Here is a 12,337-nt window from a genome sequence, read left to right as displayed (position 1 = left end):
ATTACAGAGGGGGAAATAATCATGAGATCTAGTAATACCTTCAGGAATAGAAAAGAACACATTGGAGAGGAAGCATTCTTCCTTTAGAGGGAGGAGGAAAGAGGAGAAGAAAGTAGCAGTTTGAAATATTGCAGATGTGCTGATAGGCACTAGTAAAATGAAGAGATTAAAGGAACAAGAGGACAGGAAGAAAACTCCCAAGACAGAACCATTCCACAAACCCTCCAGGACTGAGGATTGAATAGAAGGGTAGAACCCATGCCCTCTTCTTACTGGAGAAAATGCACTGAAAACATCATGCATGTACATAAATACCAGAACACACATAAGAAGGATGATAAATATTTACCAGAAAACAGAATTCAAAGCTATGCTGGAAACAACAACTAATAAAAACAAGATAACAAGTTTAAAGTACCTTAACTCACAGTCTAATAATTACTTTTGAAAATTTGACCTTGTATTGTTTTTCCCAACAGTGCAACTAAAGCTAAAATTCTAAGCAAACCTATCATACTAAGCAACAGTAAGACAGCAAAGAAATATAAGTACAACACTGCATACATCAGTTGCACCTTCTTTTATATGTGGTTTTGAACAAAGAGATTAAAAGAATTTTTAAATCTCAAAATGCAATGCAAAAGCGAGAACTTCATATTTGTTACTAGCTCTAAAAAAACCCACACATTAGTATAAACCCACTTTTTTTTTTTAAAAACTAAAATTGTTAGTTCAATCTCATTTTATTCTAAACCTTTTTATATAAAGCAGCAACTCAGTACATTTGGGGAAAAACAAGTACTGGCATTTCCTATACCAGTTTAATAGTATTAAATAGCTTGCTAACAAAATAGGCTTGTAATTTATGCTGTACTCATTTTGACAAGTCCTTCATTAAGTGCAGATATTTTGTACTTTAAACCAAGGGACTTCTTTGTCCCAAGCAGACAACCTAGACAGTATGTTGTAATAACTTGCGAAGTAAATTGTGATCTCAGAGTTACATTAGTAAAACTGTGTTTTCATGCTGTGCATTTCAGCAGTTCTATACTCCTCCCTCCCAGGACACAGCTGAATCACATGAAAACACTACATTATAATGTCTAGTACCATCACAGCTTCTAGAAGTTCTGTCTGTCAAAGTTCAAGCAACTACATTTATTACCCTTGTGACTCAGCGCTACACTCTCAAAGCACCTGGGAATCTACAATTTAACTTGCAACACCCAGTTTTCCCTACTACACAGTTGTAAGCTTTGCAATTATCTTCCATTATTAACTGATTATCAATCAACTCAAAAGGTTTCTCAGATTATAATTTTGCTGAAGAAAGTAGAACTTTGTCTTCTAATTTGGATTGTTAGGACTAAAAATTTAATTCTAGTAACTGAAGAGAGCAACATGTCATTTATAGCTTCCAGAAATATTCTACTCAATTCACTGCTATGGCAACTAATCATCTGATTGCCAGGATCTGAATTAAGCTTGTGCTGCATTTTATTAATGACATACCTTGAACTATACAAGGATTTTATTTCTTGCTTGTTTACATAAACTATATATTCAATGGGGTGGATTTCTGCTTTGGTGTTTTATAAATTAGGTTTGTATAACACCACATGACAAACACAACTTGAGGAAAGCAAACAAAAAAATCCCTCTGTGTTATTACCTGTTTCAATTTCCCAAATATAAACTGAATTGTCTTCACATCCAACAATTATCAGATTTTCAACAGGGTCAAATTTTATCTTCTTCACAGGAAACAGATGCTTTCTGGCGTGTAAGAGACATACTCTCTTCTGAAGGTCTAGAATTGCTACAGAGTGATCACTGCACACACAACACACTATACCATGGTCTTTTAACTGTAAAATAGAAAGAATTTCAGTTTCAACAATATAACCAGTCATAGCCACATCATTTTAAGAAGCCTCATACAAGTTGCCCAGTGATTTCTTTCCCAGAATGTACTAATTATAGAAAATGATGGTTTATTTCAGCCTATATCTCCAACTTCTTTTTAACAGGCTAAACATACGACTGATCTCCTGACAGGAAAACATACAATCTCCCCTGATATTTCAATTAACACAGCAATTTAAATAAAAAAAAAAAAAAAAAAAAAAAAAAAGGAGAATTTAAATACTACTTATTCATAATACTTCGCCTGTCAAAGCAGTGATCATATAACCAAATATACAGTAGTAGTTCTAGAAGAGAAGGTATTAAAAAGTTACCTTAAACCAAACTGCTGTTCATGTAACAAAATGTCAGGTCTTACGACACAAAAGCCAAGAGCAATGTATTTCTAATGAAAAATTGGGTAGGTTACGATTTCTTTTCACACCACATGGATCTGATTCTGCAAAGCCTTCCTTTCCATTCCTGCAAGTAATTTTTGGTGACACGCAAAGGAATTCACCCTAAAGATTCATCCCTGTAAAGCAAATTGAAACACCACCCAAGGAGGCATTAAATCCTACCTAGTTTCCAGAAAAAAAGCTAAAGGAAGCATTACAAACACTAAGGAATTATACCATTGCAAAACATCTTGTGAACTACTTATGTTGGCATGTAAGTGAACTCTGAGTCAACCTTAAGTACCAAATATGTCTTCACAGGCTAAGAGGAAAAAGATGAAATTCTGATCCCATGGAATACAATGGGGACAGAATTTGTTCCACAAAATTTTGTAGAGTGTTCACTACAGTAAGCATATATGCAAAGGACCACAAGGATGTGTCAGCAACCAAAGTCTATCATACATATTTAGACTAAAATACTATTGGTCCAAATCTTTCCTCACTATGCTCAAACCCCCAGCTTTACTGATTACACTTTTAAACTTCAAAAGCTAGAACATAATCAGAATAACATATAGACTGATAATCAGGATATTAAGAACTGGAACTAAAATGTAAAGAGATTCAATTTACTATGTCACAGGTTTGGGATCATTTTTCTGAATCACAGAATTTAAACTTGTAAGAAATCAACCCCCTGAAACTAAAAGCAACTTTCAAAAGAGACAATTAATGAAATGTAAATTAAGGATAGAGTGCTGAAGGATAAAAGGATTGCCAGATCATTTTTTCTCTTTTTTATATATATACACACACACATATATATACACACACACATATATATACACACACCCCAAGAGATACTTTTTTTTTTTTTTTCTTTGAGACATAATTTATTAGACTTTTACTTACTTTATAGTTTTCTGGAGACCGCAAAAGCTCTGTCACTGGACCAGCTTGCAGACTAAATTGGTGTAAGATGCCTCCAGTAAATATATCCCAGCAGATCACAACAGAATCCTGGCCCCCTGATAGCAGCCAGCTTGGATCAAATCTTACTGATTTATTATGTGGATAAAGTAAACAAGTGACTCTGCTACGATGACCATTCAGAACCTTATAAGGTAGATTATCTGAAACAAGGTGATGTATAAATTATGTCTGTTCTTTAAGAACAGTTGTATATTTTATAGTACATATCATAAAATGTCAGGAGATTCAAAAGACTAAATACAATAACCCTTTACATGGGATCAAAGAATTTTGGACATGTTCTTAAAATAAGGACAACAGTCTGCACTCTGAACTTTATTACCAATATGTACCCTTTTTATTCCTTCAGCAGAATAATCTTTTAGAGGGGAAAAAGACAAAGATGTCATGATATGGGCAGTAGTTGTTCCACGAATCTCACTTCCAGGTGATTCCATCCCCACCGCCATTCCAGGACTCCTAACAGAGCAAAGCACCTTAGTAGTACTAAGCTGTGATCTAATAGATCAGTTAAAGGGGAAAAGAACATCCTAATCTTTCATTTTCCTCATTCAACCCCTGACTATCACTCCTATTTTTCAGAGAATTTTTACAGGGTTCACTTGAGGGGACGTCAGAATTAGACAGTCATCTGTGCCTGAGATTAATTTGAACAAAATTGTTGTACCTTACCTTTCGAAGACATGTTTTCCAAAAGTCGTGCTCTTGCAGTGTTTAAACCTAGTGTTACAAAAATTTTCCCATTTTCACATCCACACACAAGTTTATCAAGACTGGGTATATATACAGAGGAACTGACAACTGCACTTTCGATTCCATCTTTAGATGCACAGAGATGATCAATAATGCCCTCTGACTTTGAATGGTGTTTATCAAAATTATCCTGAAGACTCCACGTTGCTGTAACTGGGATCTCTAAAGGGTGTGAGAAGAGAGTCAGGGATTTATTTTTTTTATTCAAACCAAAATAAAAATCTAAACAAAGCAAAACACAGATTTTTTGTCTCTTCATCCCTTCTCCCAACTGATCCTTTCTGCAGCCTTGGGATGGAAAGTCAGTAGTTGCTATTCCAACAGTAGATCACATCTCACAAAGCCCCTTCTCTTATACCTCCCTATGAAGAGCTGTAAGCAAGAGCAACCAAGTAACTTTTCATGACACTTGATGGAGAAGCACTTTTGGGCAGACAGCAAGGAAACTGAAACCCTCTCTGTTCTGTGAAGAATTTCTAGACACCCATCTTTGTTAGTGTCATGCTCTTTCTAACTCCAGGCAATCATCACACAATGAGTAAATGAGCCTCACTTCCTAGTGTGAAAGTATTTTCATGAGAATTTTAGTTTTAATGAAAATTGACTTAAAGACATAATTAAAATAGGGTATCAAGGGCACAGATTTGTCAAACCTTTTGGAGAACCATCAAATGTTGACACAGGGACATCAGGAACATGCCACAGAGTGATCCTTCCTGAAGCTTCACCAGAAAAAAGAACCTTATAGAAAGGCTCCTTTCTTTCATTCATGAAGCCCATGGCAAAAGAAAAACTCTGCCAAAAATAACAGTAAATCAATATGCTGATAAAAAAGGAGCTGATAAAATAATGTAGTACTTAATTGCAAATTCAAAAGGGTTTGTTGTTTCTTTTTTTAACATCAAAAGCTGTAGCGATATAAAACAGATAATGGTTAAGCCCTCACTCATCATAAAGTTCTGCTCAGACCAGGTCTACTCTGCCAGGTGCAAGCCTCTCAAAGATCACCTCTGCTTTGCCAGTATCCTCAGCTAAGCTTACATCCCAAATGGAAAAGCAGAATAGAAGGGGCTCCCTAGGTTTACTGTCGATAAATGGAGAGTCTATAAATAGTAACACCAGCATATAAAAAACCAGCAACATAAGCACCAGGATTGGGCTCAAAAAAGATGTTTAGCTGTTACATAAGCTTCATTATCAAATATCAGACTACTAAGAACAGATGAAATGTCTAAAAGGAAGCTTCTAGTTGTTCAAAACTCTCACAAAACTTAGGAAAATTAGGAATCTCCAGGTACACATGCATTTGTATGCTTGAGTTTTAGAGCAGGCATGTACTTCGGAAGTGAATGCTTAGGTTTCTGCTGTACAGCAGTCTTGGAATACCAAATCAGGATCCTTTTTGCATTAAACTGGGAGATGTGTGCAGGAGGAGAAACCCCCCCCACAAGCAGATCCTTTAATGTAGATAATATGGATGAAAGGTCATCAGCACAAACCGTTTTGTTCCACACATCACCTTTACTTTGTGTAGACACAGCTTAACTCTGCTCCTTTAAGACATTTGAACAACATTCCCATATGTTTTACAACATTGAAGTTTGGGAATAAATTACACAACAAGTAAGTCTACTGTGATGTGGTTAGGTTTATAATTTAAGAATGGAGATCAAAATGATCACGGCAGGCAGTTTTGTTGTCTCAAATCTGCTATAAAAATTATTCAGGGAATAAGGTAAACATTTAAGCTGAAATATTAGAAAAGGGCATGTGACATTACTTTAAAAATGCATATGGTTTGGGGGAAGCATATATGAGCTTCCTAACACCACTGTAACCCTATTATCTGCTAAGCCATGTGTTTTGGCTATTTCTTTTTCCCTCACCGTATCTGACCTTTTGGCATCCTTCAGCAGTTATCCTATCTGAGTTTAGATCACAGCATTTGGGGGGAAAGCTGAATGGCCTGTGCTATTGTCCTTCAACTGAAAATGAAATCTGTCAGGCTTTGCAAGAGTATGCAACAAAAATGCTTTCTAAGAGCCTATAGTTGTCAACAGAAAGAAAGAATGCTAGAAAACCTCATGTAAGTATATATTCGACTGTGTTTCTAGTCAGGTACTCTTGCATACCTTAAGAAACTGCTTAAAGACCTCTCATGTAAATACACAAACTAATGTAACTGCAGGTAGGAATTAAAGCTGTATCTTCCAACAATTACTATTTCATAAACAGTATTAGCAATACAACTAAAAAATTACTTCAACTAGCCTATCCATAGCTGAAAATACAGGATATTTTCCCCTATGGAAAAACTATACATCACTAGGAATTAAGAAAAACTATGCTATTAGCATCTCCAAGTTTGCAAGTGAAAAATTAAAAAAGGAACAAGTAAGTCTTATTCAGTGTTCTCATAGAACAACAAAATCTGTCAATGTAGTTTTTTTTAGAGACCATTCAGGTAACTGCAAACAAGTATCAACTGAACTTTTGAAGCTTACTGTAAACATTTGTCAATTTACCTTATTTTCCTTCACATCAGTAAAGCAGAGTAAATGAGGATAAACAGTTTCTTTCAGCACCTTCCCATCGGCAGGATATATGCTTTTAGAAAGCCCACTGCATAATTAAAAAAGAAAAAAAACCAAAAAAACAAAACAAAACAAAAAGGGCAGCTTTAGAAAGCAATATATTTTAGAAAGCAGAACGGCAACATCCAAGATTCACAAGTTCAATTAAAAGTTACCGAATAAGTAATTACAAGCGACTTTTTGAAATCACAGCACCAGCTGCCCAAGTTCTACATGGCTAATCTTATTCCTACATCCCCTGCTGTGTCAAACAAAGACTGAGGGCTGCCAAACTCAGGGTAAATCTTTGAGTGCCAAAGCGGTTTTGTTCTGGTTTTTGATCATTTGCAACATGCAGAGATTTTCCATAATAAACCTCCCAAAGTTCATCTTGTACCTGAACTTTTTGTGTGAATTTCCCATCTGAGCCCACCTGTTCAGCAGCTGGTAGATGTAACTGTGACCATCTTCTGTCCAGATGATAAGTCTGTAAGCTGCTAGTACTTCTCCACCAGTAAAGCACTGACCACTTTTACAGAACTCAGTACAAAGCAAGGAAAAATCACAGTAATCATAGACCTAAGCTCAGAAAAAAAGAAAACAAAAATCCAATAAAATATAAACATTGGACAGTCATTTTAATTCAAGCTGGTTTGAGGCAAAGCATCATAAGTAGAAACTGACTCTTTGTAGTTTGACTAACTTTTAAAGCCAAAGCAGTTTTCATACTTCAAACTACTGCAAAATCAGAATCCAACCTTATGTTTCTAACATAAATGACAATAAAAAAAAAAAAAAAAACAAAAACCCCAGCATTGAAGCCTCCTGTTATAGTACAAGGGTTTGGATGGGGTTTATTTTTTTACTTTGCATTTATTATTATTTACTGGACTATTAATTTCTTATAAAGAGGTAGGTAATGAATTTAGCGCATAAACATGCCACTGAAGACTAATAGAAGCTATAAATGCTTCTATGTTCTTTAAAAGAGGATCTGCTGGCATAATCACAGCACACATCTTAAAGAGATTCTTTTCTTCTTTAGGAGCAACAGAGATTTTTCTTTTTCACAAATTAATTGAAAGCAAAGAACATAATGCCCTTTGCTTGCACAAATTCTTCCATTTCTAGAGCTCGTAAAAAGTTGTGACTTGTTTGTTTCCTCTGACCTTCCCATTTTAAGCTGAAACAGGAAATGACTAGGGCAATCTAGGGTACTGTCTGCTTGCATTCCTAGTGGCCTCATGGAGAAAGTAGTCATAGCCACATTTTCATAGTTTATTCCAGCAGTGTGAGGAACTAGAGTTTCTATGAATTATTCATAGCTTAGTTCTATTCATTAGGTAATTTCTACCTAATTTGTTCTATATTTTCATTACTACAGAACCACTCTAAACATATGAATCTCTCCTATGCTTACATACATTTTTAATTAAGGAGAAAGATCATCATAATCTTTTAAAGCTGTAAATTCATTGAAACATAGAAGTTGAAAATCCGGTATGACTTATGTACCTATAACATTACCTTAAGCTTAAAATGCATAACAGAGAGCATGAGAAACATGCACCCCTTGTGGAAAAAGTACTATAGAAATTAACAGGAAGCAATGCATGTTACACAGATTTTTCTGTGAAACCCCTCTCCATTATATACATGGCATTTCTTTATAAATGCTTCTGTACAGACTTTTTAAATATCCCAAGAGAAGTTTCACGGATGCCCTACAAGTGTATTATTCAAAGTTGATTCAGGTGTATGTGGAATTTCCACTACCACCACCCAAAAGGAGTGGTGTTTGGATCAAACAGATGTTGCATTTATTTTTAAATCTGGGAAAGAGAAACAAAGTAATTTTAAAATGAAGTTCAGTTTAATTAAAATTTTAAATAAAGTAGTAACAGTTTCAGCAGCCACACAATGCATTTATTTTCTTACAGCTATAAGACAGACATACAGTCTAGGGCACCTAGTTTTGCTGGCATCTATTAGTGGAATTCAGGCTATTGCTCCTGTTGGAACAAAGACCCCAGGTCACTGAGGACTTGCAGGCTGTGATTATTTCTGCCATACTTACAACAGTTTTTGTGCACCTTTGTCTCCTTTTGAAATGCACTGTGGACAGGACGACTATGTCACAGTCAGCGCTCTAAAACTCACTAATAAAGTAATCTCTTTTCTACCCAATATTAAACTTTAAAAACACACATATCACACATTAACAAAATAATAAACATTTCGTCTCAGCCAGGCAGTTAGGATAGTAGAGAAGGGATGACACACTGTGTCTGACAATTAGCAAATTATTAAAGCTGAGAAGAAAACCAGGTATCTGCATGTAAAAATCACATTAGCTTTTCAAAACTGTTAATAAACTTTTAAAGAAAGTACAATGCTCAATAACGTACCTGCCAGCATGTGGAAGACACAACAAGAAGGAGCCTTTCTGTGTATGTACAAAACCGTACTGCTTGACAATTTATACAGTCCAGAGATTTTGATTCCTTCTCACACACACTTTGTCTCTCCTTTACAGCACAGAGGAAGAAAGCCATAGGATTTATTCTAGATATCTGAGCTTCTACTTTTAGGATAGAAACAAACCAGCGAAAATAACTTTGCTATCAAGGTCATCATGCTCAAAATTATTATAATTACTTTTATTAATTATAGATTAAATCACTGAAAACTGATGTTTTCTGCTTTGAAAGATACCAACAGTATCAAAAGCTCATGAAGAAGAGGTATGCTGCTCATGGAATCATGAATATCAAACTGCAAACCATTCTTATCACCCCTTACAGCTCTAAGTAAATACAACAATACTTATTCAAATACTGCACTTTAAAATACGAAGTAGGTGGATTGTTACTAACTCTGCACCCCTCCCTTCACAGAAGAAAGTCCCAGGCAGAAAAATGATGGCACCATACCATATATGCCTCTCTGATGTCTGCAATCAGTTTTTACAGTCCTCATTTTCTATAGCGTGACAGTATTTTTTGCCCTAATATGTTTAAAAGCTCCCCCCACCCCAGAAACATCGCAGATAAACCAAAAACGCATCACAAAAACACTAGTATGGTATCAAACTTGACAGAGCCTGAGGAACCATATTCTGAGGAACCCATTAACAAGCAGTGCTGTGGCATGCTCTTCAGTTTGTCAAGCAAGGCAGTAATTATGGATGTTCAGAGAAGACTGTTGATATTTCGCCATTTCTGCTGATGGTTCACAGTGCTTCGCTGTAATACTGAAGTCGCTTTGTGAATCTAGCTCTGAGACTAATTCAAACACAAAACATTGTATTCCAATTCTAACATTTGTGCATGTCAAGTGACAGCTGCTGAGAATATTAACACAGAAAAGAGTAACCGAGTTTGAAGATTGAGAAATAGGGCACTTGACACAGCAAGAGTCTTTTCCAAGTGAAGACGGCATTGTCAAAGGCAGACAGAGGAAAACAAAGTCTAAAGGACCATTTTGAAAAAATCAAGGAGGGTGAAGAGGGAGTACTAAGGCCAATTTTGAAGAGCTTTGAGTTTAAAGGACCGAGTGAAGGGGTTCAGAGAAAGGAGTGACATTAAGACAGCAGGAAAGCATTACAACTTCAGCATTGTGGAATATGGAAGGACAAGAAGCTTGGGCAAAAAACACTGCAGTTGTCAAGGCAAGAGCTGTCCAACAGCCCAACTAATCTTAAAAATACAAGCGCATGTTTTCAGAATTTTGCTACAAAAATCACCCACTTCTGTTTAATACATGTCCAGAAAATTCTAATTTATTTCTTATGCCTCAAGGCATTCTTTACTTGAGATTACTACTATATTCATGTTTTTGAATTGCTGTTTCACACCTCATACCAACTGACCTGTATGCTATTCAAAGACGAAGACAGGTCCCATACTTTAAGAGCTCCAGTTACTGACACTGCAACCAACGAGTCTTCTGTGAAGAGTTAACAGTGAGATAGTCAACTCTGAACCAAGTTCAGGCAGTGACTTATACCAAAAGAAAACCTTGGTACAGACACTGATGTTCTATACAGCACTAAAATGTACATTCTGAAGGACATTTTAGATGAAATACTTCCACAAAAATAACTAATAGTGTATGAAAATACAGATCATGCAAGCAAATAGCGAATATTTATTTTGTCAAATCAGATACGTTTTAATAGAAGTCATAGAATAGTGGGTTTGTGTCCTTAATTTCCCTGATATTACACAATTAATTTTGTACATAAAACCAAGAAATGAGCTGCTTACAACCAGTGTAGAGGCTGCTTGTTTTTCTCTTTGAGAAACATTATATGAAACATAACCAATATTAGGAGTGTTAAAAACCCCTTCTTAGGTGCTATCAATGAAAAGTTAACACATACAGAACAGCTTTGTAAAACATGATTGGATATTAAATCAGGCAGGATTGTTCTATCTATACAGACATTTTATTACAAATACATCTAGAACATATACCTTGAATTCTTGCAGAGTGTACAATACACATGCAATTTATCCAATCAGAAGACTGAGATGATGATAAAGTGTGAAGAATATCCAAACTCTTAGCATCAATAATAAGAACATCTTGATATTCTCCACAACAAAGAAGCCAGCCTTCACCTGTCATTCGGAATGAGCAATGGTAATACTGTAGAAGTGGAAAGAAGAGAGTCAGCATACAGAACTACACAAATGTGCACACATTTTTCCAGTTAAGCATGTCATACTTTGAATTATAATCAACGCTTCTATCATTACTAAAAATATACTGCATATGTGAGACCATATTCAATTTTGCTAGTGACACAGCATTTCACATATTCAGCTGTAAGCCTATACTAAATTGTTATAATTTAAGAGATGCTTTCTACTGAAAGCAGATCTTAAATATTAGGAGCTTTAGAAGCAATCAAGCTGCTACTTTTCATTATATACTGCTAAACAGTTTGGGACTTATTTCTGAGGCAAATACTTGATAAAGCTCTAGTTAAAGATGTAAACATAAAAAAATCAAGTGAAAATGCAGAAGATTGATAATTATTTTTGTCATAATTAATTTTCCATTATTTTCTGGGAAGAATTTACATTCCAAAAGATACTGTTCATCTTGACTTTAAATCCCTTAGTGTTCAGAAGGTTCATTCTTTCTCAACAATCACATAAAGAAGAGACACATAGCAAAGTACTAAGGAACAGAGATTACAGCAGTGCAGACTGACTATGAAAATTCCTTTTTTGCTAGGTGCTTTGTATGTTTGCATTTTATGTAAAATCTATCCATAATTGTACACATAATTGCTACAAATGCATAAGCAGCCACCTCAAATGGAATTTACAAGTCAATACTACCCTTAAAGGGAAAAACAACGATGTAGTCAGATGAAATAATCAGACTCACAAAACTGTGCCTAGCTTACTAGAAGTTCTCTGTACATTCATGTTCTGCTTAAATGATAATTATTGGTTTATCAGTTAAGTAATTGAAGTCTGAAAACAAAAGCAGCATTAATAACTGGGAACAGGATAAGTACTACCACAGATATTATGAATGATCAGAGGCAGAAGTGTTTAGAAGTAGGAACCACTTGTAATTACTGTTCCTCTTAAATGAGGCTTGAACTGGAATATTTGTATTGTCAGTTAGTCCTCTGAGAAAATCCCACGCTGATTAAGATCCACAAATGGTTAAGAGTTGACCCTAGTGTTA

At 35.4% G+C, this 12,337-nt stretch overlaps 1 protein-coding gene across 1 annotated transcript in view; it reads right to left on the bottom strand.

The window, feature by feature from the left end:
• Positions 1 to 12,337, bottom strand: part of WDR72 (WD repeat domain 72) — a 105,191-nt gene that overhangs the window by 86,480 nt on the left and 6,374 nt on the right. Inside the window, exons 4-12 of the mRNA XM_010014391.1 lie at positions 11,104 to 11,278; positions 10,497 to 10,573; positions 9,034 to 9,153; positions 7,059 to 7,204; positions 6,578 to 6,674; positions 4,706 to 4,847; positions 3,972 to 4,214; positions 3,219 to 3,439; positions 1,673 to 1,868 (exon numbers count right to left, since the gene is read on the bottom strand). Coding sequence (XP_010012693.1) covers positions 1,673 to 1,868; positions 3,219 to 3,439; positions 3,972 to 4,214; positions 4,706 to 4,847; positions 6,578 to 6,674; positions 7,059 to 7,204; positions 9,034 to 9,153; positions 10,497 to 10,573; positions 11,104 to 11,278 — 1,417 coding nt within the window. The remainder of the gene's footprint in view (positions 1 to 1,672; positions 1,869 to 3,218; positions 3,440 to 3,971; positions 4,215 to 4,705; positions 4,848 to 6,577; positions 6,675 to 7,058; positions 7,205 to 9,033; positions 9,154 to 10,496; positions 10,574 to 11,103; positions 11,279 to 12,337) is intronic.

This window comes from Nestor notabilis, unplaced genomic scaffold, assembly GCF_000696875.1.
Source record: "Nestor notabilis isolate BGI_N333 unplaced genomic scaffold, ASM69687v1 scaffold17645, whole genome shotgun sequence".
NCBI classification, from domain to species: Eukaryota; Metazoa; Chordata; class Aves; order Psittaciformes; family Psittacidae; genus Nestor; species Nestor notabilis.
This window is presented reverse-complemented; position numbering and strand designations above follow the sequence as displayed.